Source organism: Ammodytes marinus (genome assembly GCF_949987685.1).
Source record: "Ammodytes marinus genome assembly, chromosome: 18".
Taxonomy (NCBI): Eukaryota; Metazoa; Chordata; class Actinopteri; order Uranoscopiformes; family Ammodytidae; genus Ammodytes; species Ammodytes marinus.
This window is the reverse complement of record NC_137222.1, coordinates 17,851,930-17,872,733: the sequence shown is the minus strand read 5'-3', so window position 1 is coordinate 17,872,733 and position 20,804 is coordinate 17,851,930. Positions and strand designations below refer to the sequence as shown.

The window sequence follows — 20,804 nt, the reverse complement described above, 5'->3', positions numbered from 1 at the left end:
GGAGAAGTGGGAGGATCAATCATTTGTTTCTTCTGTTTCCATGGTGAATCATGTTATCAGCGATCCATTGACGATGGCTTTTATGCACACGCTCCACCCAGAGTGAACACGCTCAGAGTTGATAAACCCAACGCTGATCCACTGTTCTGAAACCGAAAACCCAGAGTTGCTTATCAACCCTGCGCTCTGAGTTAACCAACTCAGAGCGTATGATTAAACCCAGAGTAGGCTATGTAAAACCAGCTACCTGAAACAGGCCCCTGTCGATGAACTCTGTGATGACTGATGTGCTGACATTTTACCGTGGCTCCGCTCTGGCACCTTTTCCCCAAGGCCACGATGACCATTCTGCCACTGTTGTTTACCATTCCTCATCCATGTTGAATGGAGCCATCACACAACAGCTGCAGCCACCTGCACCACAGCACCTCAGCCAGCAGCTGGCCCTGATACACTGTGTGTACCACCAAACAGATAACCTTTACACTGTCTGCAACCGTGGATTACACATGGGGGGCGATGACGCACAAACTAACACTTGTTGCCTTGGCATATGACATTTTCAACAAATACCATGCCAATCAGAAACCCATATTGTTGGATGTCAGTCCGTCTCTACATTTCATTCTTACATTCCCGAACCAGTCTGTGGCCCCAAGGGCATTGGTTCCTGCTGAAGACTTGAACCTTTAAAAACAGATCCCAGATCTATCATTGTATTGGTTGTGTAAGTCTAAGTCACTTATTAAAACTGTTTGAGACTGGACAAACATTACTTGTTAGAATGGACACTTTTTGCTCTATTAACTTAATATTTTAGTACAATCAGTCAGTGTATATGAATTTGTATAGTATATAGTAACAGTAATGTACTGTACCTAATACATTAAAATACCTCCATAACATAATTTAATTTCTATGAAGATGTTATAAAAAAAAACATGAAAATGACAATGACAAAAAAAGAGATGGGGACATATACGTATATTTATGTCTGCTTTTTTACTTCTTAATGCACTGCTGATTTCATACCTAAAAGACAAAGACATGACCTATATTCACACTGGCAACAAGTCTACTTTATCTTCAAACCTTTTCAACGTTTTCCTAATCCTGTAACGTTCACGAGGCTTTCGTTTTGAGACACAAGGCCCAGAACATAAGCTTACTATCCCGATAGACATAACGGCTGCTTCACAGGGCTTAAAACAGGCTCTCTCATTATCGCAAGGTCATTTGTGAGGCTATTTGGGAGAGTCCAGCTTGGACCAGTTCAGAGCTATCAAGTTTAACATTTGATTTAGCATTTACTGTGGTGATTAGCCCGGTCAAGAGCACTGTGATTAAATCTGTTCTGAAACAATTACATAACATCCTCATTTAAACCATCTCTCTCTCTCTCTCTCCCACCCACTCTCTTTCTATATCTGTCTCCCTTTTATCTCAATTCACTGTTTTGTCTATGTGTGTTTTTACTCTTTCTTTCTACTGTGTGTGTCTGTCTCTCGCCCATTCGTACTGTCTGACCTTCAGTGTAAAACTTGCTACTGCCAAGTTCTGTTTATATTCTTTGTTTTACTGACGGATAAAAAGAAAAGCTTCAGGGCAGCAGATGCTTTGTAGCTAAACTGTCTGACTACTACAAGTAATTCTGTATTGTAACCGTATTGTTCTTCTTAAATCTTGACAAGCCCTTGAGGCAAAGCTCTGTTCAAACCACAGTTTATGTCCAACTGTCTCTCTGACAAAACCCTCAGCTACTGAGAGTGTGACCACTTGGCGGTATGAGAAACTCTCCTTTTTAAATCAATTGTAGTCGAGTGAAAGGTACAGTGGTCATGGGAGCCAGGGTTTATTTTCTTCTCAAGTATAAGCTCAAGTAACATTCTATGAAATTGTAATGGTAACATTTTCAGAGAAAGCCCTTTTCCCCCTGTGTAATTTATAATCTGTGTCATCACACTTGATGAAGCTACTCCATTTCTCCACGTCTTCTGCTCCAGCCACTTGGAACACTGGGCAAACATAATCATACTGAGAGGGAGCGAATAACTTGCTGAATGTTAAACAAGTGTAAATTCGATGCTATTGACCGTATGCCAATCCCTAAAAACCAGAGTTGCATTTGCTCCTGGCCTCTCAACCTTTGCGATCGTGGAAAGAATGGCATAGATGAGGAGGCAGGTTCAAGGGCAAGGGTTAGGTCATTGTCATGAATAAATACAATAGGAGTGCAGCACAAACAAGTTGATAAAGCAGGCGTCTCATTCCTCACCGATGACACAAGCTGAAATGAAGCCTGATGCTAGCAGATTGTTAAAGCAGCTGTAGATGCAGACACCAATGTAGGGGAGAACGGGGTAATTTGTCACACGGGTAGGTTGTCACAATCATTATATCTCAGAACCAGAAGGCGCTGTCTGTGAAATGTTGGTCACCGACACCCCAGAGAAGGAAACAATAGAGCAGGAAAAGGCAGTTAGCATGCAAAAGAAAAAAGGGCAACAAAATCAAAACAAACCCAGTGCATCCCAAACTAGACCAGCTGCCAAGGCTACATTAAGTTATGTAGGCCTATTTGTCAACTTGATAATGCAATTAAACTTTCAAATTTAGTTTTACTTTCTTGCCTTCTTTTTAATATTATTCCCATTAAGATAACATTGTGACAAACAACCCCATAGTGTTTGACAACTGACCCCTTGATGGGGTTGGTTGTCACAATGTGTAAGGGTGTCTTTGATGATTAATTTCTTCTTTATTACAATAATATAGAAAAAGTGAGGGGTACACATTTCAAGCCAACACCTTAAGCTTCAATTTAATGTATTGAAAGATGTTTAATTGATGAGCAATTCTCACTGGAGTAAAAAGTGTGCCTACTTACCCCGTTCTCCCCTACACCGTTAAAATAAACACAGAGCATTGCTCATTTATTTAGGGTAGCGCTGGTTAGCCCTTCATTTCTGATATATTTCTGACCTTGCCTCAAGCCCTGCTCCATAATGTTCTCAGATAATGAATGCTGGAACTTGAGGCTTGCACAAGGTCAATGATGGCTAGTTTGAGTTGTCTATGCTATGCAATGGTATGTTAGATATGTTGTCCAAATTAATGATTCAATACAAATAAACTAGCATTAACTTAACATTAATTTAAGAATGTACTGTTATTTTGAATGTATTGCTATGCGGAAAATCGTATTATTATAATTGATTTCATCAATTTCGTCCAATCTGATGTATAATGTTTTCTCTTTTGCATTCATCCTTTTAAAGAAAAGACAGAAACCCACGATCCTCAAGAAGGAGAGTAAATGCCATGCATTTATTTCAGCACTGAGCCATTTTCCTCAGACAATCAAGATTCACGTCATATCCATACTAAATTCACTACCTGGCATAGAACCTTCAATACACACACTACATGGAGTTCTACTTGTTACAATTCCCAGTGAGTCTGAGCATTTTCAAGTGCATTTAAATGATGTCATAATCTGTAACATAATAGATTTTCTCCCACCATTTTTTTCCCACAACAATTCTTAAACAGCGGCTCCTGCGTACTAACAATCAGCCATTGACATGTTCGCACAGCATCGCCCAATGTCTTTCATTATTTAAATACTGTGATTATGTCACACACAGGAGTCCATCTACATCTCATTCCCACGGTGCAAATAATGACACTAGAACAGGAGGGCAGATGTTTCCACCATGTAAAAGTGCAGCTCAGAGCACAACAGGAACAAACTGTACTATTATGGCAGTATATACAGGTCGCTTACTGGGTTAGCTTTTTTAATTAACGTTCACTTAACATCCTTTTTTCACAGTTAGTACTTCAGAGGAATACAGATTAAAATGGGGGGGAGAACAGAGGATATATCAGAGGATACAGGAATAAATACAGCCTTTTTTAATGCATAATAATAACAATAATTTATTCTGGTAATAGCAGTTTCTCATATAATATTATGTAAGCGGATACTAGCTTTCATTCCTGTTTGGTATATTATGTTCTGATAACGGCAGTTGCACGGTTAATCTCCTCCCAGAAAAGCCAATCCGCTTGTCAAACGGCACCAGTAATACATAGTTGCATGTGCCTCTGTGTGGTGCGATTAACATGTTAATGGTGGATAACACAATCCCATTACCGTGTAGCGTGGAGCTTTGATTAGGACATGATGAGACCCAAAGGAATGAATACTTGAAAGAGTAACAGCCCTGCCACACTTAACAAACCCGCATGGAGAGGTGTCAGGCCTATGTTGTGAAGCAGGAGAATTGACGAGTGCAGTATTTTGTCATTTTAATACACAGAATGAGCATCCTAGAGGGGCCTTGTCTGAAAGTGTGCACAATGATCCCTACACTCGAAAAACGTTTTCAGAACTGTATGACTGGTTGTGAGTAGGTGGTGGTTGCCTTCACTATCCTCTCCAGTCTCCGCTCACACATTTGTTGGTGTTTTTTTTTTTTTGGAGTCAGGACCCATGACAGCTGTTATGGCTGACGTCATGGGTGTGTCAGTGAGCGTGGGCGTTGTCATGGATGATTGAGGAGACGCAGAGGAGGAGAGATTCTGACGATGGCTTGATGTGTGCTGTCTCTCTATAGCTTCGTCCAGTTTGCTCGGTTGTCATGGTGTCAACGCGTCTTATCTGCCCATCTGTAGATTGTATAGGGCACACCCTCTTTCTCTGGCCCTCGGGGTTCAGCAGGACTATAGAGGCAGACGGATGTGCATGGCAGAGCTATTGGGCCGCGCGGCCAAAATATAGATGGCACTCTCCTTTAAAAAGTCTGCCCAAGTCACCGGCCTGTGGAATATAAAAGGAAGAAAAATCACTCTTACAATGTGTTTCTTTTAGATGTATGGCTGCAGTTTGAGGGTATGGGTAAGTTTGCAAACTGTGGGCAGGGTTAGACAAGGTAAGCAAGGATATAGAGGACAATAATGAAAAGGCTATTGGTTGTTTATAGATTCTATATTTTTCAAATGTTCAACACATGTCACAGAAAGACCAAAGCCCAACAATTAATTCAATCTACTAAGTATTGCCTCCGAAGCCAAAGCCTGATACAAATTATGTGTCTGTGGCACAATTAAAAATACATTAATGAACCACACTGTTGCATTCTGTTAATTGTTCCTTCAAAACAATAACAACGCATTGTTTACATTTATTTGAGTAATATTTGTCAAAAACTACAGTGCCCAGTTACATAGGCCTTCGACTATAAGGAAGTATGTGGTAACACTTTATAATAACTATCCGTTGTAACTCGTTAATAGATCATTAGTAAACTCTTAATTAATGATTTATTAATGATTGTAAAGTGTTTGTTAGCAGTTTGTTAAGGATTTATAACAATGGTAGATAGTTAATAGCTTTGAATCAATTGAATCAGTTCATCTGGGAGGTAATCCGAGATTAATTGATCACGTCAGGTTCAAGTCCATGACATGCACAGTGTGTATTGAGTTTATTTAAAAATATATGAAAATGGGGCTGCCCTCAGTTGCCCATGCACTGTGTATAGTCTATAGCCTATTTCAGCCTCGTCCGTATCTCGGATTACCTCCAAGATGAACTGATTCAATTATTAAGCTATTAACTATCTACCATTGTTAAAAATCCTTAACAAACTGCTAACAAACACTTAACAAATCATTAATTAAGAGTTTACTAATGATCTATTAACGAGTTACAACGGATAGTTATTATAAAGTTTTACCAAGTATGGATATGTTGCACAAGTTTAATGGTTGATGTCTTTGTAGCATCAAATGGGCCCTTTGACACACTATGGAAGCTAGAGGGTACAGAAAGACAAACTTACACAATGTGTTTTTGTCTTTTTTTTGTGGAATGTATGACAATCACACCAGCCATTTCCTGTTCACACTCAAAGAATGTAATCCGATATTCATATTTTGTGTCTCGCTTAGGAGAACTACACTAATTATGTAGATGTCTGGACATTATTCCTCACAGCATGTGCCAATCAACACAATACAATACATTAATCATGCAGTCAGATAATAATTTGGCAGTATTTAGCCTCTGTTCCTCTGTAATTTGCCTCCTGCTGTTCTGAAAATGTAGTTATAAAAACAGGGTTTGTCAGACCTCTGTCTAAGCATGTTAATTGGTATTCGACTTAATACGACTCTCTTGTGTGGCTCTCTTTGTAATTGTGGTTCCCTTTTAGTCGCTGTCTGAAGTGCTGGTGCATTAGTGGCAAAACTGGCAATCATCGCTCAATTTTGTAATGGGGCGTGAAAGACAGTCTCAAAAGTCCTGATATGCCACTTCATTTTGTGGGTAACAGAGAGAGTGTGGGCTCATTTTCAGGTTCAGTGTAGCCTGACACAAGGAAGGTTGTTGCTGTCTAGAATGCTGTATTTTAGGTTGCTGCCCATGACATACTCACTGTCTTTAACCACTGCAGGGCCACGATAGCCATGACCTGATTGTATGTAAATGTCAATGTTAAAGAGAGTGTGCGGGCCTGCCTGTTACAGGTACAAGTTGTTGAGAAGAGAGCTTCAGCAAATTGATATGTACTAATAGACTGTGATATAGCAATGTGTCTTGTATAGCTTTATCCCCCACCTCACACACACTCACTAGAAATATAAGAGGACCAACCTGCTGTCATCCGACTTGCTCCGTTCACTGCCAGAGCTGGCTGGACTGCTCTCACATATGGGGCCAACGTGACTTATACTGTGCCAAACGATGAAGAATAAAAGACAGAAAGGTATGTGTTAGATAGTGAGTTGCAACGATGTTTAATGAAATGCCAATAATTTTTTTTCTTGTGCTGAAATAAAGGGAAAACTATGAAAAACGTTTGAATGCACCCTTAATTATTTCATCATTCCAGCTTTTAAAGGGGCTCAAACCAAGGACATGTTTTGATCCACATCAGTATTTCCTAAATTCTTACAAAAGGAATTTAATTAGACTGATAGAATTTGATTATACAGTATAACAAGTATGTGTTGGTAGAGGTAGACAAGCCGCCCATACTGCGGTGGCACAAAGACAAGGTGATTTACGTACATGTGGCCAATGGTGAGATGGTGATATCATATGCCAGTCCAATGATCTCTTGCTAGCTTGGTAGTAAGACATGTTCATATGTTCGAAATCTTGCACGTTAATCACGTGTTTCAGATGTTTCTTAATTTATGCATTTAATCAAAAAATCACAGTTATTGTATTACATTTTTAGCTAGCAAATTCCTGCTGTGTTTTAAAGCAGTTTCCTAACCGTCCCCCACACTGCTTTCTGTTCAAGTGGGGACTGGAGACTATGAAGTTACAATGTGCGCTGGCAACCACCAACCATGACCAATTCAAACATCTCTGTATCATCTTTTTACTGTCAGCATAAATGTGTTCAGTTCCACTCTGCCTCTGCAGTAATGGCGGTGATGCAGGATTAGCATTGGCATTGTTTTGAAGACATAATGCACAATTGTGATGCTCTCTTTTTACCCCTTAGAAAGACAGCGGTGGAAGATACTGAATTCACTGTCCAAAAAAACAACTTAGGGGCTTTACTAGGGCTTTCAACTGCATCAGTGCAAAACAAAGCTAGTGAGTGGAACTTGAGTTCCAATCATTTTGTTAATCTGTTGTTTTTAGTCACCCAGTATAAATATTTATATAAATATATTCTTTCTTTATGATGCTGAATCAAATAAAAAAATATGGAGCAAGACAGTGTCACTTTACATTACTCCAAAAAAGAAAATAACTGTCTTCCACAACTACATGAGTGTTTGATCTTTTGGAGCGAAAATAAGCTCCTCCAATGAACTCTCTGACGGATGGCTGATTTGGAAATACTTTTGAACGTAGCAGATTTTCCTGACTCCTTTGATATTTGCATTTAAGTCTAAATGAAAAAGGTTGCATTTTAGTGTGTGCACTTACAACCCTTTTTTGTCCAAGTAGATTGGTAAGTGAGCGAAGCTCCCCTACAGATTACAAAAGGCTTTCTTTTGATCCCAATAATTAGAAGCCAGCATGAATCTTATCAATGCTTCAGTATAGCAAGACCTTAATATATGAAGGGCTCACATTGTGCTCATTAAACTACATTCTGAGGATGCATGCGTCATCTATTGCTGTATGTTCGGAAATAGCTCCTGTTTTAAGTTAAGAGGGTTATCTCATTGTTTTTTAAGAGCGAGGGTATTATCACGAATCAAATCCAAATGGAATGGGTTGTCTGATAATACTTGAGGTTGGCCGCTTGCTCGAGGGTGTTGAAGGCGCCGGGGGGGAAGGGACAAGGAGACAAGCCATGCGGTGCTGAGTCACACTCACCCACAATTCATAGGAGAGCAGAATCCCATGAGTCTGTGGGGAATGCAGCATGTTGAATAGGTGAGAGGGATGGAATGGTACAGCACAGGAGAGTACACAGCACAGGAGGTTATAAGCAGTAACAAACACATGCACAGACATACATACATACAGTACACAAACCCCAGTGGTTGATAGTACATGATCCAGTATGGATCTGAGGTATTTTCCATTCAATGATCCACTGCACTCCACATAGTTTACTTCTTCACATTTATTTTTGTACTGACTGACATTTTAGGAATGTATATTTAGATTTTACATAGAGGCCATGTGGTGAATTTATTGAATATGATGCACCGTTATTGATTTAACTATCCACCAGTATTTAAGTTGTTATATTGCCTCATCTTGAAAACACTGAAACAGTGAAACACTACTGATGGACACATTGTGGTTTAGCAACTGTTACGTGACTACAGGATCTGAACACACACACACACACACACACACACACACACACACACACACACACACACACACACCTACCCACATGCACACACAATTTCCCACAAAAACACACAGTGACTACAAACAAATTGAACCTCATCAGAGTCAATTAGAGCGTATTCTCCTTTCATTATCACTCTAATGAGGTCTGTCTGTGAGCATACAACTGATAAAGGAGCAGAGGAGCATTTCTTTGTTAGCCAGATTGGGACTCCTTATTGCATTTTCTGCCATAGAAAATAATAACAAGCAAGTACAGACTACAGGGGGTGAACACAACCGATGTACAAAGCAACCCAGTACAATGATCATCCAGTAAAGAGTGCTTTTTTTGAAGGTTATTATGTTCTGTTTGTGTCAAGATCTTGTCAGAGCTGGTTTGAACTCCCAGATCATTGTAGATAATGTACTTTGTGGTGGAGTTGCACAACATTGAGTTATATTGTGAAATATATATATAATATTTGATCTCTCCTTTGATCCAGTATCAACACAAAGCTTCACAAATGTAATATTTGTTTCAGGGGTTTTGTAATGGTTTGCCCTATAGTGTGCAGTGATCATGTTACTGCGTCCATACAGTGATCTCAGCCAAACAAAGATCAAACCGAGTGTGCCCCATGAGTATTCAAAAGAGAATTCTATGCAAAGGCAACTAGATTCATTAATCTTATACATGACAATTTTCTAAAATGGAGGTAAATAAAAAAAAACAGCTCAATGTGGAGATTGGGACCAGATCGCCAAATGGCACCAAAGAGTGTCGGATTTGTGCGGCATGACCTTGAGTCATGGGAATTGTAGTCAAATCACAAACCTGAAGGTTCATAGATTTTTTTCATAGTTGTATTCTTATTTTGCACACTTCAAAGAGGACGTGTGACATAATAAAGAGCTGTTGCAATTGAGCAACAAACAAAAAACTCATGACGTCTGGCGTTCCTTTTATAATAAGTGAATCACGTAGAAGGACAATAATTGGGGTGAAAAGCGGCGCAGGTAGTGCACACTGGGTTTTATAGCATTTCCTCCGAGAATAGCCAAATCCTGCTGCAACTGCGCCATGAGTTACCCGAAACAGAGTTGTACAGCTAAGCAATGAACTGAAACTCTCATGCAGTATAAGTCTCTGTGAAGCCGAATCAGGTGTTAAGTCTCAGTATGTTCATCACTATAGGAGTGATAGTTTTCCAATTGTTTTTATTATTTTTTATGCAAACAAGGATGAAGCAATTCATTATCTATTTGCCTAATTATTGAAACTGGTTGTTGTATTGTTTTAAAATACATAAATTAATGAATAGGCTTTAAAAAATTCATATACGTGATTTGTTACAATTATGTAAGCCTCACTTTAGTGGGTGTCATTCCAAATTACAGGACGTAACAAAATTATTTCATTTTAAGTTAGACTTATTTCACTCTTAGAATTCATGCTGACAACATAGAACAACATAGGAATTATGAAATGTGTAGTAAGATGTAGAGAGACAGTATGTTGTTCCAAGTTGACAATACTTGACCAGCAGCTACATCATTTCATAAATTCAAACTGTTATTTGGTAATCATGTTTCTAATTAGCTATTGAAGGGCCATTAAAGAAGCATTATAAAGTCACGGCATGATTATTGTCTGAAAAGTGGATGTATGAAACTCAATTAAGTTGTGTCTCAGAGGCAGCAGCAAGTTCTAAACAGTTTAACTTGAATGTTTCTCATTTTTTACTTGGGCAAGTAAAGCAGTGAGTCATCTGCAAAGCCATGAAAATGGACACTGTTTCTGTGTAACAAAGAAATGTAATATAATGAGGGCAGAACACAGCTTGTTAAATCTTGTGTCTCGTAAGCTCAGTCTAGACATGGAATACATGACATTTTCTCTAAGTATTCTCACTATTATTCTAGGTTTAACTTTAACTATGTAGGCCTACTGTTGGAAATAGAACTGACCGGATCAACTGAATCCCCCTTTTTTTTGTGCTTACCTCACGTTGCAAGACTGCGAGTCTTTGCTGAGCTTGTGGAACCAGGACTGCTGGGCCTGGCGACATTCTGCTCTGGTGATCGCTGCGTCTTTGTCTAGTCCCAGACCCAGAAACTCTGACCGTGCATTGTCTCTCTCCTTGGCAGTCAACAGGCGCACCAGTGAGTTCTAGGAAAAATAAGATAACATAGTTAAGATTAGGTGCTGCAATGTAAGGGCCTATAGGAACAGATATGTGTGGGGCAGAATGCTTTGAAGGTAATAATTCTCATCACGCATGGCACTGTCTGGTATAGTCTGCTAACACTGCTCTACCCCCTGCTACCAAGGAATCACACAGTCCACAAATAACCAATTCAATCTCCTGAGCCAAAACACAGCACGATAATTAAACCAAAGTGTGGTGATCAAGTGAGAATAAAAATGAATTATTCAGTCAAGTGGGTGCAAACCAATTATTGTGTAGCATCTGCGCCCAACACTTTCTCTAAAACTAACCTCAACATAATGGTTTCTTAGACCCGTGTTCCTGATTTCACTACAATGCTGTTGAGTGTATTTTCACCAGCCAGGGGAATTTCTTTACCGGGCACTTAGCCAACAAGCCTTGAAGATACCTTTTCTCAATTTGTAGAGTTAAATTTAAGGTTCTCTTAGCCTGCTATAAAGGTGCCAAATAGCACCCTAAATATCAACACTTCTTCTTAATTAACTCTTGCTTGTATTGCTGTAAAGCAGGTCTTGCTTAAGTTTCAAGGCCAGGGATTTGATTTGATTTGATTTATTAGGATCCCCATTAGCAACACACCGGAGTGAGAGCTAGTGGGAGCAGGATAATTGGTGATTTCCAATGGGGGACATTGTATAGTATTACAATTATGTTTGAAGTATACTTAGTTATACTTATTTAATTGTTTTTCTCTGATTATAATACGTTACCTCAGTGCGAAATTTCCTCAACACTACCAGAGACTCAAAGTAGAGGAAATCGGGCCATTCGATGTGACCTTTCTTCTCGGGATCCAGGGATGCAAACTGGGCCAGGACTTCCTCCTCTTGCTCATCGGTGAGGTCCTTGTCAAACTGCTGCTTGGATGCATGGTGGCGGTACTGCAGAAGCTCATCTGACACCAGGCACGACTCTACACAGAGGTAAAGGAACAATTCATCACATCCGAGCTAATTAGCCCCGAGCAGTCTACCAGATATAATTGACTTATGGTGAGTCATCCTCTAACAAGACAAGACCGCCTCCAATGTATTGCCCTACATCCAAGCCAGGGTGAAAACCCACACATTTGTAAGTGTAAGGGGAAATTATGTTATAACTTCGACTGAGCAATACAATATGGAATTGAAACAACTCCTGCATGTATGATGCAGTAGACCTGTCTGTGAGTTGAATACATTGCTAACCAGTGCTCATCGATGAGCCAAATGAGTTTTTCCCGTGTTTTGCTCATGTCTGACCCACTGTCTTGATTATCTAGCACACTGTACACGCGTTGTGCAAGCGCAGAAACTGGATTTGCTTCAGGATTCTTTATTTTTCTGATCATTATTGTCATTCCCCGAGCTAACAGTAGGAATTTGGGATTATAGAGCCAACCCAGTGATCAGTGGATGATCCCATTTTACCCCAAGAGCCGCAGGTATTTTGTTCATCATATCGGTGTGTGCGTGCATGTGTGTGTGTCCGTGAATGGGCGTGAGCATGAGACAAACTATGTCAAGCGTTGTATAAGTGCAGTCCATTTGCCATTTATAAAATATAGCACTGACTCACCTGGGATGATCTTGCACTGCTTGAAGTTCTCCATGAGGCTGTACATCTCTTCCTCTGTCAGGAGTAGATTCAGATTATCCTGCAGAAAAGGTGCAATATGAGGGCAGGGAAATTAAAAGTGACGCCCACACAATTTATTTCATAATCAAGTGGTAAATGACTTTGTGTTTAATAGGTGAGTGGGCTTTAATTGTATGGAGTAGGTCCTAAATGAGCCCCCTGTAATTAGCCACAAGCATCCATAAGTATTGGATTGTGATTCCATTGCAGCAACTAGTCTCTTTATAGTTGAAGCGAGTAAAGCAAGGGAGATGTCTAATTCATTGTGTGTGCCACGAGGCTTTCGCACATTTCCATATAATGAAAAACTAATTTAATAGCGGAATATTTGCGATGTGTTTAACTTTTGCTAGATAATAATATTATCATAGTATCTTTTTTTTCAGTTCAATTCATGTGCCCTGAACGATACTCTCCTCCTACTCATAACATTAAATTAAATCATCTGCTCAGTGCTCACTTAAAATGCACAAAATAAGGATTTAAATTATATATTTATTGAGTATATCAAAGTGTTATGTAAAGAAGAACCCAAGGCGATTCATCAGAGTTATGGAAAATTGAGAGACATGTTTGATGTAAAGACGCAGACATCAGCACAACCCACGGGCAAGACCAAATCACAGGAGGCACCGACTTGAATGTTTGCATTTATTTGTTGTAAATTATTTATCAGTTAGGCGGCGTGGTCATTCGCGGATGATTCAGTTGGGATTATTCAGGGGGGAGTCAATTCCAGTTTGTTTACACAGTGCTCCATTACATTAACAACCTTTCAAGGCTTTGTAAAATCCACATTAAGACAATTCTAAATGGAAATGCACAACCGCCCACCCTTAAAAAATTAATGGAGAAACATACCCTTAGCCAGACGCAGCAAATACATGCACAATTAATGAGGGACGTGTACTGGGATATATAACGGGGAAATGTTCAATAAACAGATATGTCAGTGTCAACCGACTATTATCAGAAAACTCCAAGATGACTTGATAAGATGAGAAGTTTGGGGAGCTGATTAAAACATTGCAGAAACATGCCCTCGCCCACACACTGGCCCTGACTGAACTTGTCAACCTCTTACACAAATGTTTGAGTCCCCCACCAACAAACAAGGCCACATAAGTCCTCATTAGATCAGCCACTGGCAGCTGAATGTGTGTATGTGTTTGTGTGTGTTTGTGTGTGTGTGTGTGTGTGTGTGTGTGTGTGTGTGTGTGTGTGTGTGTGTGTGTGTGTGTGTGAGTGTGATGTCCTCCTCTGCACTTTTTCAACCTGTCACCAAGATCACAGTAGCTGTCGTCACCTCGCTGCACTGCTGTCTTCAGTATCTGCAGATCAAGAGTGTGTACTGTGTGTATGTACACAGCACACACTCTTGAGCACAACCCAATCTTTCCTGCCAATATATGTACCTGCGTAACTTACTTCATATTTTAAATTTACAAGCAGACTCATAACTGGGTAAATAAAACGAATAAGACTTTAACAGGACTTTTAAACACCTTTATCCGATCTACTTCACACTCAAATCGGTACATTAACGGACAAGCGAAGTCGGATAAGAACCCCTAGATAACTCGTTCATTGTTGGCATTCTCTCTGCATGTATACTGGGATCGGATATCGCATATCTCGTTCTGCGCTTGCTCGAGAATCCCTGCCGAGGATTTCACAAGGAAGTGGAAGAAGACAACGTAAAAAAATAGTAGGGTTGTTGCCGGAAGGCAACCGGAGGTGGCTCTATAACCACTTGTTGAAAGGGCTACCGCGCTACCAAGCATAGTGGAGACAGCCGTGCATCGGACATTTATCGAATATTTGAAAGGCCATGTATACTCAGACAAGTGACGCGGTCCTTTTCAGTGGCAAGTTCGGTATAAGTGATAATCCAATCCAGGTGTCCCATGGAAACGCACTGACTGTGTCCTTGTTAAAGATTTGATATATCATTCTAATGAAGTGGAGCTATTGCCAGAGTGAGAAGTGCCTGAGCTGATTGAGAGCTGTAGTCACAGACAAGCCAACAGAGGGCGGTTGGTGTAACACTGAAAAAGCCTTCATGCTTTTGTTCTTCTCTCCGTATTGTTGTGTCCTGCAGTGGCTGCACTCTGTACTGCTGTGTACACTCACAAAAAGGCCATTGAAAAGCTAAACATGAACAGGTTTCGAAAAACGGACAGCCAGGTTGGAATACAATACATGACACAGAGCTGAAGCACCACTGATGACAATGGCTTCAAATCTATTCGGTATCAACGAGCAAAATACATTTCACTGCCATTATTGTGGGACATGTATCTTAATAATAAGGGAGAAGCATTTTTCATGAACAGTATTATGTCAACGCCAGCAGATCACTTCCAGCCACTGGTGTATTCTAGTGCCTTTGGTTCCAATTCAGCCTCCAATGGCATTATTCAAAATTGCCTGCTGTATCAGTCTGTATTATCTTTCATCCAACATACCTTTGAGTTATTATTATTATTACATTTTTGATTACAGTGCTCAGTGTGCTGCTTCTTATTAACATTATGATTAAACTAGTAACCGTGTATTTGTTTGTGTCCATCATCCCATTGTAATATCTGTCTGCAAAAACAATGAAACTGTCTCAACATTTATATAATTTTATAAGTGATTTACGACTGTATGCCAAAACCTTATGACAGCATCTGGAAAAATAAGTTATCTGAGACACAAAAGGCCCTCTGGGGGAGAAAGTATAATAATAACAACATATTCTGATCTGGCAGCTTGCATAAATCATTTCAAACTGTCCTCCTCAGAACAGTGACAGCGTGGATTCTGCGTTCCAACAGCTTTAAATAACCCATTGTTAGACTCTGTGCCAGATGAGGTTTTAAAATATACATATACTGTATGTATTTAATTGAATTCAAAGCGGCAAGAATATTCATTTCTATGTGAACAACGAATCAGATGAGTGTGTGATTGAAAGGTGTCGTTTGGATATACATAACCAAGAGATTATTTCATATAAGAGGAGAATTAGTGCCCTACACTGCAGCTCCCCTGGTTTTCTATGGAGCTGTTTTAGTCACTTTGTGCCGTCTGTTTTGCGAACAGCGCTCTCATTAACCTCATTTTCAGCTGAAGCAGAGGAACATGTGTTGAGTGGAACAGCTCCAATAATCATGTATACTGGCTTAGCGGAAACATTTTGCATCTGAAAAGTGATAGGTATTTCTCAGGGAGCTGCTGGAGACACACCAGACCGAAAATGAGAGTGACTATGGTGGACATAAAGGGGACTCAAAATGAATCCTTAACTGTCTGCTTTGTATATGCACTCTTTAGAGGGGACTCTTTATGAGTTATGAGTTTTGTTCCTGTGTCTGATTGGCTGCCATTGAGCGTTACAATGCAGCCGTTTGCCTCCAAGGCTGACTGTACTGTAAATCCACATTCAAGGAAACTCAGTCCATCTGCCAGCAGCAGTGTCCAGCAGCTGCATGAAATGAAATGTCAGATCATGCGACAAAGGGGAGGATTTGGTGGTAACAGCTGACTGACATGTTCCAAGAGAATTGCAAAACTGGCATCTTTAGCTATGAAAACTGAAAGTCACATTTTAATTAAAACATTCTCTCTCTCTCTCTCTCTCTCTCTCTAGTCTCCTTCCGCCCCCGTTCCTCCTGAAGCAAAAGGAGCCAGCCTTTAAAAGGGGCCTTTCAGTGTCCACCGTCAGATTGTGTGAAAACATCCCCCTCCGAGCGCAACTCTGGCAAGTGATTTTGCTTCCCAGAGCTGACGAAAAACAGCCAAGCCCCTACTCCACTCTGAAGGGTCCTCCAGCAAAAGCACTCTTCAGCTGTTCATGCCTGCGTGAAAAACAGATTGCATTATGCCTCTAGCGGGCCAGTGATCACCAGAGTATCATCAGTTTGGCATTGGCCTTGCATTTCTTGTAAAAAGCTGGGTGTTTGTTGTATTTTTTTAAAAGCACTGAAAACAGTTATAAAAAAAAAGTATTTGAATTTGAGCAATTTTCCCATTGCAACAATTGCAGTTTCATTTGGGCAGATAAGAACACAGCAATCATACTCGGAGCGCACCAAAAGCGCACCAAACACGCCTACCATGACTTTGTTGAAGAGGTGGTGTCAGTGCGCTTACAAACCAACTCTGGGATGAGGAAGACAATCTACTTCCTGTAGTTGTCCTGCATGGAAAATTCTGACCAATTGTAGAGTAGTTCACAAACTATAGGTGTTTGCTCCTACCCCAGACACATCTGACCAAAGAGTGAAACTAATGTTTTCACGTGGCTTAAGCCGCTGCATTTTTGTTTGCTTCTGCCCAGAGGAAATATGTGTGAAAAAGAACCAAACGTGTTGAAAAACGAAACAATGTATCAAGTGAACTAGAAGTGGACTGCCAGGTGTGACAACGCTCTGAGAACAGCAACATTGGATTTCCCCTTCACCTGCATGGTCACCTACATTTACACTTAGCCAAAGACGGGTTTGTGTCAAGGTAGCTAGCGGGTAGCTCAGCAGTTGAGTATTGTAAATGGCCACAATATGTTAATTAAACATGGTTGTTGGAATCTCCCAGTGAAACTGTTTACATATATGATAGTTGTAACGCTAAGCACCTTCAAAGCTCTGAATCAGGACTTAAGCTTCAAAGCACACTATGTGAAATCAACATTAGTGGAAGCACCTACTACCATATAATGCTGACATTAGGTAATGTATGATGTTTTATATCAGCAGTATGACAATGGACTAGATTTAGGACAATCTTAGCATTATTGAAGTGAGTTGACACAATAAACCATGTTCTCTGTAGCGTGGTGGTTAAGCCGTTGTATTTAAAAGTATAGTAAAGTCAAGTAGAGTAAGGTTTGCTGCTGCTCTTGGAATGCCTGCGGCGAGGAAGCTATTTCAGTGTATCTGTGTCAGAAACCAGATGAATGGTGACTTTAAAAATAGCTGAATCTTGAAAACAAAGAAAAAGCTCAGTCTGAACTTTGTAATGCAATGTTAACCTACATGGTGTATTTTTTAAGTATAGCCTATTGTCCGTGCGTGTGCTTTTATAGAATGCATACTTTGTTGTGCAGCGAGTGATGGAGTGGTGTGCGGTGCAGGTGTGCGGGCTTACACAATAGTAGCAGCTCCAGCCGGTAACAGTGTGGGCTGTGTCTCTCATCTCCTGCAGGGCCTCAGCTCGCAGGTAGCCCAGCTCACTCAGGCAGCCGTCGTGAAACACCCGAGTACAGATCCTGCAGGGGTACAGGTCGTCTGCCGTCCAAACCTCACACACCTCACACATCTCATCTCTCGGTGGCTGAGGAAAAAAAAAACAGTGGGTCGCTCAGATTGTTACATTCACATGAAGATTTTTTTTTGATGCAAACTTGATCAATAGTCTTAAAAGGTGGAGTCAGCGATTATGGAGAAGGGCTTTTTATCAAAATCCCCTTACGTCAAAAGCAATCAATATCTCCTCACGATCCGCTTCTTCCTGTCCGTGCTGTGTAAGTGCTGGAAATAAATATGTAGTTAACACACAGCCTAGGGTCTGTAAATTGGTATGTTAATAGCAGTGGGCCCCCTTTTAAAAAAAAAACAGTTTAGAGAGCCTAGGCTGTGTATTAACACACAACAAAAAAGTTATCAGCGCACACACAGTATGGACAGGTAGCGGACAAAAAGTGATTTTGACAACAAGCGTTGACTCCACCTTTAATTGGACATAACAAACATGTACAGACAAGAACTGATTTATCTTCTGTCCGTCAAAGATCTAAAGGTTGGGAGTGTGGTTTGATATTGGGAAGGGTATTGCGTAGTAGTGTATTAGTAGTCTGTGTTGTGTTCCTTGCCGGTGGGTTTTGAGAAAGCACCTTCTTTGACAAGAAGAATGATATCTGTGACTTTGGATGACCTGTTCATTTTCAAGCTTTTCTCCAAGTTGCCTGTAGACTCCTCTTTACAGCCAGGAAGACCCACTCAGCTGTCAAACCAGGAACAATGACTGTACAATGCCTGACTGGTTAACCACACAGAGACAGTGTCAGCTTCCATTATTTCTATTTTTTATCTCTATTTCAGCATCGCAGCATTGGCTTTCGGCTCTGTGGACACATCCACGGGGAGACCATGTCAAATTTCCTCGGCCACTGCTTATCTTACAGTCACGTCTCACCTCGTGTGACCTGTTGACTCCCTCTTACATCAAGTCCCAGTCAGAATGTAATCTCAGCTTCAGCAGGAATAGAACTGGTGGACACGGTCATTCATCAACTTCTGAAATGCCGTCATGTATCAAAAAATTCAAGACCAACAATTCAATTGGATCCACAGGGCTCTATTTTCTTTTCATTATGTCGCAGTACTTAATGTGTGTTGGGTGGTAGGCTACAACACCATGCTGACATCATGTGGTGAAGCACTTAATGAGGAGAATACAATTGGACTCACAATTGACCCTTGAGGTACCCCACACTTGACATAAAATGTTTCTAATGGAGAAACAGATCTTTCAATGTGACGGACAGAAGGGAAATCAACGTAAACCAAATCAACCCACCCACCATTGGCTTTAGCCTGGCAAAAACATCACATACTATTGCTTTTACTCTTGAGGTTTGATTTCAGCCTTTTCAAAAATTCCCCAAAGCAACATCTATAATTTTACAAGGTGGATGCTTTCATTTCCACACATTTTGTTTAAGTGCAGAGAGCCACCAGACAATGTGTACTCTGTGCAAAATAGAAAACCCGATGTTCTCGCTTTTCCTGTGAACTCAATCCCCTTGTTAGTCAGCATCGCCCTGGATATGGTCACCTCTCTGAGCCAGCCAAAGCCGCCCGCCCACGCCAGGCAAACTGTGAAGAGTGCTCGCCCATGACAACAACACACCTCACTGCTAGTGTGGAAACACAAAGCCCTGCAGAAAGATATTTCTAACTCGTGCTTTTCCCACCTTCAACAAGGGTGTAGATAATGCTTATAAGTCCCTTTACAGCATGGCTGTTTTATCATAATGGCTACACCTCAAGGGGAATAAAAATAGATAATATGCCACTGTTGCCATGGAGATTCTTTAAATTCTTGCAAACATGTCTTTAATGCCATGACTTGGGAATTTATTATGCGTTCCGTGGGTAAAAAATACATTTTATATATTCCTTATTAAATGACACCCTGGCCATGAATCCTCAATGACACATGCTCTATCTAGGCTTATCGATTAATACCTGCTCTTTGATGTCCAGCTCCACCTCCACAGGCTGGTCATCATCTGCTTCCCTTTTGGGCCTCACGAAAGCCGGAGGCGTGAGCTGATGGCTCTTGTCGAGATCTTCTGGCTCCACTCCTTTCCCGTCCCGTAACCTGGACCAGGACTCCTGGTTGATCTTACACTCGTCCCTGACTGGGGCAGAGGCCTGCTGGGAGGTCGACGGACCGGCCCCACTGTCTGTTTGGTCTTGCTCCGCCTCCTCTGTGTTCTTCTCATCAGGATTGGCAGGGCCTTCATCTTCCTCTGCGTCTGCTTCAGCCTGTTTGGCTGCAGTGTCACGGTCCTTAACGACCGCCTGGAAGGCAGAGACGACGGCGGTGCATTTTTGCACCTTCTCCACCTGCTGCTTCTTTGACATGAGCACTCCCATGGCTGCAGACAGACAGATGGAGGGAGAGAGAAAGGAAGAGAGAACGGTTACACCAGTACCCTGCATTTGCAATTTCCTATAGCCCTGACTTACAACAGTCAGTAAATGACCAAGATTAAGCCCCTGGAAAGCAGGTACATTTTACCTCCATGTATAGTTCAATAGTCATGATCTAATAACCAAACAATATAAGTTAAACTAAAGAGTATATGAGTAATTGAGTATCAATTATTAAGAGATAAGCTTTCAACAGGTCAGGTTTGTCAGTGTGGTCTATCAAATTTGATTGACAGTACTGGCAAAATATGCAAAACAAATCCCATAAACGCATAGAGACTGTGATAAACCCATAAAAGTACATTGCATTATTTCGTATTCCCAGTTGAACTTCGAGAGCGTAAAACTAGTAAGAGAAAGACAAATTAGAAACATTTCTCGTGAAATGTTCTAACTTTGGCAGATGATGTGTGTGTTCATGTGAAA

The 20,804-nt window shown here is 40.7% G+C and overlaps 1 protein-coding gene across 1 annotated transcript; it reads right to left on the bottom strand.

Moving 5' to 3' along the window:
• Window positions 1–4,728: 4,728 nt before the first annotated feature.
• Window positions 4,729–20,321, bottom strand: phf24 (PHD finger protein 24; the record flags this gene model as incomplete). Its single annotated transcript, XM_080047240.1, has 8 exons — window positions 4,729–4,825; window positions 6,662–6,739; window positions 8,354–8,386; window positions 10,828–10,994; window positions 11,766–11,968; window positions 12,613–12,691; window positions 17,806–17,991; window positions 19,908–20,321. The coding sequence occupies 8 exons, from the start codon at window positions 20,319–20,321 to the stop codon at window positions 4,729–4,731; spliced, it is 1,257 nt and encodes a 418-aa protein (XP_079903366.1).
• Between the last annotated feature and the right edge of the window lie 483 nt (window positions 20,322–20,804).